The 8,088-nt window shown below is 37.9% G+C and overlaps 1 protein-coding gene across 1 annotated transcript in view; it reads right to left on the bottom strand.

The window, feature by feature from the left end:
* Positions 1-4,672: 4,672 nt before the first annotated feature.
* The window catches only part of hcrtr2 (hypocretin (orexin) receptor 2), a gene marked incomplete at both ends in the record, with an annotated part of 84,220 nt that continues 80,804 nt past the window's right edge, over positions 4,673-8,088 (bottom strand). The window contains one exon of the mRNA XM_079842204.1: positions 4,673-4,842. Within this exon, the coding sequence (XP_079698330.1) occupies positions 4,673-4,842 (170 nt within the window). The remainder of the gene's footprint in view (positions 4,843-8,088) is intronic.

The following is an 8,088-nucleotide window of genomic DNA, read 5'->3' as shown; positions in this document are numbered from 1 at the left end:
TAATAATATTTAAATTTCACCCATTAAAACTTTTTGGTTGATGAAAGTTTTACAGATATTGTTAAATATCTATAAATTTACATCTGTGTCCCATCACAAGCTACTCTACTGTCAGCTCAAGCTTTTGTCAAATATGTCATGTTTCCAAGAAACAAAACATGTTATATATAATATATATAAAGGATATATATAAACATCGAATCTAGCCCCCTTTTAAAAAAGTTTGGACACCCCTGCCATAGTGGATCAAGGTAAGACAAAAACATGTTTCGGAGTAAGGATTGATGATGTATTGAAACACTATTTCAATTTTGTTACTTTTGAAAAAAAAATATATATAAAAAAATAAATAAATAAATAAATACAAATAAATAATATATATAGTGTACCTTTAATGAAAAACAATTACCATGCACAAAAAGTCTGAAAAGTTGTCAAATTGTCATTTATTTCCATGCTAGTTAGCGCTGGCAAAACATACACAACAACTTTGTGTTGTTAATGTTTATTTCTTTATTTTTTAATGATTGCACCTACATAGACAAAAGTAATTCACATTGTTCTGCCTGAAGACATTTAAAAGTGAGCATGTGTGAGATCATCCACATATATGCGGAAAAAAAAGATAATGACGAATGGCTTTGTAGTGTATTTAAGTAAAATTGAAATCTATATCTACAAATATAATTTCAAACACATTAACACACTCAATGCATTCACTTAAATTACTCATAAGTGGCACAGATAGCAGTAAGTACACACTTTTAATAAATAACACAAGATCGCAAAGCAAGCACCTGAGGGATAGCAACACCGTAAGTCATTCTCTGCTGTTCACCTGTTCGTTCTCCTGACGTCTGTCACACTTGAACAAAGATGCCTTATTGAGCCATTCTTCTCCTTTATTACCCTGTAATCATCAGACTAATATTAGTCAAATAAACAGCCAGGGCTCCAGGCTTCCTGATCCAACAAGCAAACACTCAGAGCAAAACTGTGCAGACCGCCAAAACAATCCCCTTAGAAATAAATGTTCTTAAACAACACAACAGAGATGCCTATCGTTAGAAATAAAACACACTTATCTGCAAACACTTAACATGTGAAATTCACACAAAATGTTATCTTGATGTTTGTTCAGTAACACTTTACAATAAGGTCTCATTAAGTGTAGCAGTTTTTTGTGCATCATTTATTCATCTTTTGTTAATGTTATTTTTGCTGTTGTTGTTCATGTTAGTTCCAGTGTTGTGCAAGTTACTTCCAAACTGTAATACATTATAGATTACTTGTTACTGTTATTTAAAAGTAATTCTTTACCTTACAATATCACCGTCTCAGATTTGTAATGTGTTACATTACTCCTGTATTACTTTTGAGTTACTTTCACCAAAATAACTACAGAAGTAGAACTTAACATTCTAAAATGACAAAATGTAGCTACTACAGAGCGTTGGACATCCAGTAGAAGGCGATATGATGAGGCATAATGACTGTGGGCTATCTAACAATATAGCATATCATTGGCAAAGTGAAGGCTCAATACAATGCAAGAAAGGATGACAGAACGATCCAAGTGTTTTTAGTATGGTAGAGGTAAAGTGATTATCTGGCAATATCTGGGAATAGCTTGGGTCTATTCATATTAGACACAACAGAAGTGTATGTAAACTCTAATGCCATCATGGGTGTCAGGGGGATATGAGGGGGATGCTTAATGCTTATCGGTGAAGTAACCCTTTAAGTACAAATATACCACCTTGTTTGCTAAACATCTGGTTGGGAAAGACAAGATTACGGAAATCACCTTATCTTTTGAGCAGCAAAAGTGTAGGGGTAAGACACATGGCATCAAGTTTTGACGCAAATCAAACCGAGGTTTGAATCCGCCTTTTGCCGTACTCACTCTACTCCCTTTTCCCACCACATATCAAATCGGAAAGGCATTTATTTTCAATAAAAATGAAGAAAATCTTAGAAACGTGGAAATAAAATGTCTAAATGTGTTTAATAATAAGTGTTTATCGGTTAGGGGTAGGTAAACAGATATGTGCTGAATTATAGACGATAAAAGTGAGTGGGTCCAATATCATTGATCGCAAAAAGTGTGTGGGTCTCGTCCTGCCCACATACAATGGCTCCGACGCGCATGAATGCCATGACAAGATGCACATTTGTTCTTTTCTTATTGTTGTCATTATTTGATTCTCTTTGAATTCAAGAGGTTCACAACACAAAACCTTCATGCACAAAGTGCAAGAGATGTTTTTTTTAATTGTTACTGTTTCACGACGTCGATAGTTCGGTTTTAGACAAAGGTTGCATTTGATTGCATTTGCCTGTTAAGTTCTTCTCGTCCTTATCTCTGACAAACTCGAAGTAATGCGCATACGTCCATCTCGCGAATGTACAGTCATTTTCTGCAATCTTCATCCATTAAGCCTTGTTTGTACTTTCGTTTTGCTGACTGCACGCACGCCTCGTCCGTTTGTGGAGGTGTTTATACTCCACACGCTCGCCATTGTGCTATTCTTTGAAACGACCGAGCCCTAAGCCTATTTTAGCCGCTGTTCTACTGGCCAGCGTGAGCTGTCAATTAGTCTTTATTTACAAACTTGGACACAACGCGTGGCTATTGACTGACCATGAACAGGTAACTTACTTGCATTTGTCATTCGTTAATGTCTCGTGGTCTTGCTGTTTTGTTTTGTTTTTTTTGAACAATTAAATTTTGGGCTAAAAGTGTGTTGTAACGCAAGCGTTACGGAACATGTACAGAGTAAAATATTACTGGAAATTGATAAGTAATGCCTTACACTACTGCGGTACAGCAAAAAGTAATATGTTACTGTAATGCATTACTTTTGTAACGCGTTACTCCCAACACTGGTTAGTTCATAGTGTAAGTTCAACTGATGTAAACTTTTGATTTTAAACATGTATTAGTAAATGATGAAATTGACATTATTAATAAAGATGAATTCATGTTAAAGGTGGGGTAAGTGATATTTCAAAACTGCTTTAGAAAAGTGTCTCGGGCCAAGTACCAAAACAAACTTATAGCCAATCAGCAGTAAGGGGGCGTGTCTACTAATGATGGGGAGAAGAGAGTGCTCAGTGCATCTCATTATTCAAAAGTAACGACACAGGATGGACATGAGCCGAGCAACGACAGAAAGAGAGAGATGGCAGATAAATAAAAAAAACACATGTCGAAGATGTGGAACAAAAGAAGGCTTACAATCAGCTTTCCAGCGCTGGAGAGAACTCAAGGAGCGAGCGTTGCTTTATTTCTTCTTCATAGGCGAGTAACATTGGCTTTGTTTTGTTTCACAGAACTAATATATGCTGGCTTTTGCTTGAATTTGCTCGTGTGTCATGTTCTCTTGTTTGTCCATTTGCGATCGTATCGTTGTTCACTTCAGCGATGATAAAGACCCATTCATTTCCACACCGGATAACGTTAAACCACTGTCTGTTTCAAGTGTCAGCTCCCAAAGTGTGTCCGAGCGTGAGATAATAAACTCCTAATATATGTTTGTTTCCTTTAGTTCCTCTTGTCATGATCGATATAACCCTCTAATCTGGTCATAATTTTAATATGTTTGATAATTGGTCATGCTCGTGCTATCGAGTTGTTCATGAGAACTGTGTTTGTATTTTTTGGGATGTAAGCGATTACTTTTTCACTGAACTTTGACCTGGATAACCATAGTAACACACATAGCTTTCAATTACTGATGACATCATACCAGATTTTGCCATAGTCGTTGCCTGGGTTACGTATGTGTGGGGCGGAGCTATCAAAATAGGGGCGTGTTCGTTTTGTTGATTTGAAAATAACATCGGTTAACAGAAAACACTAACCCCACATTTTTATCTATGTAGTTAATTAATGAAAGCTTATTGTGAAGTGTTACAGAGCGAGTAAGCTGTTCCTGAAAAGATGACAAAACAGTATTCTTAGAGAAGCATTACAAATGTCAAATTGTACATTGCTTTAGCATGAAACAAAAATTCATATATATAAATAAATATATATCAATTTTGTTCAAAAGTACTTGAAGCAGTTTGTGCATGCAAAAATAATGTTTGTTTTCAAACAGGCTAGCCGAATGCATCAGTCAAACGAATAGTGCTGTCCAAAATGCACACGTGTTCACTGTGTTCAGCTGGTTATGATGCTCAAACAAACAGAGCGTTGTTTCAGTGGAGAACTTAAGCCACACATTGCTTACCATTGTCATTACATAAGATTGGAAGTGTTTTAACACTGAAAAAATGACACACATCATCAAATACTTTTTTTTTTGCTTCCTTTCTATCATCATTGGCCTCCAATTGAAGGAAAGCATTGCGTTTCAGAGACAAGCCGTTATTTTCATGCACATCATCTCTGGGGATTATGGGGTACGTCACCTGTGGCCCAGCCGAGCCGTGAGCAGAAAAATAACCTCTTGGCTCACAGGGTACAAATTTCAATTCCACTGAAGGTTCATGTGCTCTTACGCCAGACACAATGTCATTTTCAAAAAGTGTGGGTAATTCACAGAGGCTAATAGGTCCATTCGATCCTTCCATCCATGAGTCTCGCAGGTGGAAACATGCGGCGGTCGTGACTGCTGAAGTGGCACCCGTAGGATTAACCCAGCAAACCCTTCCCACAGTGGCGCTACACAGCCTGGTCAGATATCCTGGAGATGTTGTCAAAGTTGTTCACTTGGGTCGACAGGGATTTGCGGCTATCTGTGCTGGTTCTCGCTCTGACTCTCTCCTTGTGTGTCTCGTCTCCACCGGAGCAATGACAGATGAACGCTGCTTTGAACTCCTCTCGAAATTTACCTGCGAGGATACATACAGGGTTTGATTCAAATAAGATTGCATTTGATAACTTGAACTAACAATGAACAATGGCATTTGTATATGGATATATGTAAAATGTATTGCCAATGTGTGAACAGCTTGTAATGAAAATGAACAAACAAGACCTTCCCCGACTCTGTGTTGTCTATGAAAGCCTGTAAACTGAATTTTATTTGAAGGCCTCAGGAAAATCAAAAGCTTGTGAAGTTTACGAGCTCCTGAGAGCCTCTCTTCCGTTCAATGGCACATGAAACGAATGCTTTTGTTCAGGATAATACCGAAAGAGCTGTACTGTAATGTCAGTGTGTCGTGCAAAGAAAAGTGAATTATTCAAACTATAGCCTCACTCTTTCGCCAGATCTATATAGTCCATAGTCTAAAAGGAACACACCACTATTTTTGAAGATAGGCTCATTCTCCGTCTCCTCTAGAGTTTGACCATTTTTGAATCCATTCAGCCGATCTCCGGGTCTGGCGGTAGCACTTTTAGCATCACTTAGCATAGATCATTGAATCTGATTAGTCCGTTAGCATCTTGCAAAAAAAAATTATATTTCGATATTTTTCCTATTTAAAACTTGACTCTTCTGTAGTTCATCGTGTACTAAGACCGACGGAAAATGAAAAGTTGTGGGGGTCTAGACTGATATGGCAGGAACTATTCTCTCATTCCTGCGTAATAATCAAGAGCTTTGAGCCGTCCCATGAGTGCAGCGGCGCAATGATAACTCATGGGACGGCTCTTGATTATTACGCAGTATAGTTCCTAGACACATCGTCCTAGAAAATCTCAACTTTTCATTTTCCGTCAGACTTAGTACACGATGTAATTACAGAAGAGTCAAGTTAGGGGAGATGGAAAATTAGCCTATTTATATATTGGAGTGTTCCTTTAATATATTCTTAAATATGATGCCTGTGAATCGCAGAGATTTGCAATCATATCCTCATCGCTATGATCAGATGCTTTCTGAACTGCTGTTTTCTCATTGCTGGCATTTTGGTTGCATTTATGCAACGCTATCTCACAACCAATTTGTACGTATTTTACAAAGTGGCTAATTCGTACAAATTTGTATGATTTGTCTAAACCTCAGTGACGGGTAGGTTTAGGGGCGGGGTTGGGGGATAGATAATTCGTACGATTTAGCAAAAATCGTACAAAATAGCCACGTTGTAAAATATCTACGAATTACTGTTAGATCAGGTTGGTTTATTTTGTTATGGAGAGGAAAGTGTGCAGCACATATTTACATGTTTATCTTAAACCTCTGATATACTTCATGCAAAATCGAAGAATGAACTGAAGTGACGTCATTTCGAACAAAATCAGGCCAAAACGAACTTCATTTGGAGTTTGTTTTGGGAGTTCGAAACAGCTTGCCAAAGCTGATAAACACCTTTGTACAACTATTGGCGATTACATAATAGGTAGGTGTGTGCGGAGGCTCCGCCTTCTCCAGTTCATTTCCCCGTTCAGTCGGTCGCGGTCAGACATCCACGAGTAAAAACATGAACACACTGGAGTTGCTTTATAGTAGAAAATGAAGTTGTACTTCTGATGAAATGAGACACTGACACTATCTTTCATGTTTAGTACGGTAAAGCTGCTTGATTTTAAGCAATCTATTGTATAAAGTTCTTAATATATAAATAAATGTAACATGACTTTACTAGAGTGCTGAATTGTAGAGTTCATGCAAACATATCCACGGTTCTATGATCAGATGCTTTTATTATGCTTTATTTGAAAAAATGCTTGCTGTTTTCACAATTTTGTTGTGTATTTATTTTGTTATTGAGAGGAAAGCGTGCAGCACATATTCACAAATTCATCTAACCGTCGCTTGGATGTATATCGGCCCTTGAATCCCGTTCAGTCTCTTGTACGTTACGTGTGCACGAGCAGTAAGGCCGCGTGGTCACCAAAGCGCTTTTATCCAGCTGAAAATGCCTCGCTGTGAGCACTTGAGAGCGTTTTGGCAGCGCAGCGTTTTTCCAGTTGAGACTCTTTGCTTGTTATGAAACGGAATATCTGCGGAAGTGTTACTAGTTCACAGATAGTTTGTTTCTGTATTGATCCTATATAAAAATGCAGATACAATGTAAAATATTTGTTCTGACTCTTGTTTTAAATATTTTTTTTCCGTTGTTATGCTGCTTGTATTCATTCAATTAAATTCAATTCAAATTTATTTGTATATCGCTTTTCACGATACATATCGTTTCAAAGCAGCTTCACAGAAAATGCATCTACATTTTTAAATTGATTTCTACATCATCTGTTTTCATCTGTTGAAGTTGTGGAAGCAGAATGTGACGGTTGGTCTGTGTTGTATTTGTCCTGCCCCTCCTCCACTGTGATTGGACGGCTGGGTGAAAAGTGACAGTGATGAGCGCTGTGTTTTACTCAAAGTTGAACACTCTTCAACTCTCGGCAACCAGTAAAAAAGCACGAAATACTCGCTCAGCGCCATGGCGTTCTAAAAATGCGGCGCTCCCATTGAAAACAATTGTATACACCAGTCAGCCGTGTGAAAAAACGCTTTGGTGGACACACGGCCTAATTCTGCGTTCACACCAAACGCGAAAAGAGCGTCAAAATCGCGTCTACTTCGTCTAGTTGGACGCTTGAACATTTTGAAACCATTTGCATGTCCACAGTGAATTAGACGTGCGTATAAATTGAGCGTTTGAAGCGAAATAGACGCGCGTTCAAGGCGCTCCAGGAGAAATATGTCATAAAACACCACTCTGCCTCTTTTCATTTTCATAAAAAAATATATATTAATCATTAATAGCCACACAAATGTGGTCCAGGCAACTCCTACATTATCTTCACTGCATGTATATTTAAATATCCTTAAAAAAGTAAAGTTATGAAACTTCTCTTTGCCCTCAGTCAAAACGATTTGGCAGACAACAAATTATAGGTTCATGACACAAAAGATCGCCCGTTAGATCCACACAAGACGAACCACTACAGGACATCAGAGCCAGCGGCAAACGTCAGAAGGACTAGCCGAGGAAAGGCTGCTCTCGCCGGGGTTAATGAGCGCTGAGTGCTGAGCGCCTGGATCTCACAACTCCAAAAACACAAGATTATTAAAAAAAAAAAATAGGCACTCTCTTTATAAATAAACCACAGATTTGAGCTTTAAACAACTACATTCTCACCTGAAAAAGTCTTAAAACTACATTTTGTGACACAATAGTAGTATTTTT

This window comes from Gobio gobio, assembly GCF_949357685.1.
Source record: "Gobio gobio genome assembly, chromosome: 18".
Classification (NCBI taxonomy): Eukaryota; Metazoa; Chordata; class Actinopteri; order Cypriniformes; family Gobionidae; genus Gobio; species Gobio gobio.
The sequence above is the reverse complement of the archived record's forward strand: the minus strand, read 5'-3'. Positions and strand labels throughout refer to the sequence as shown.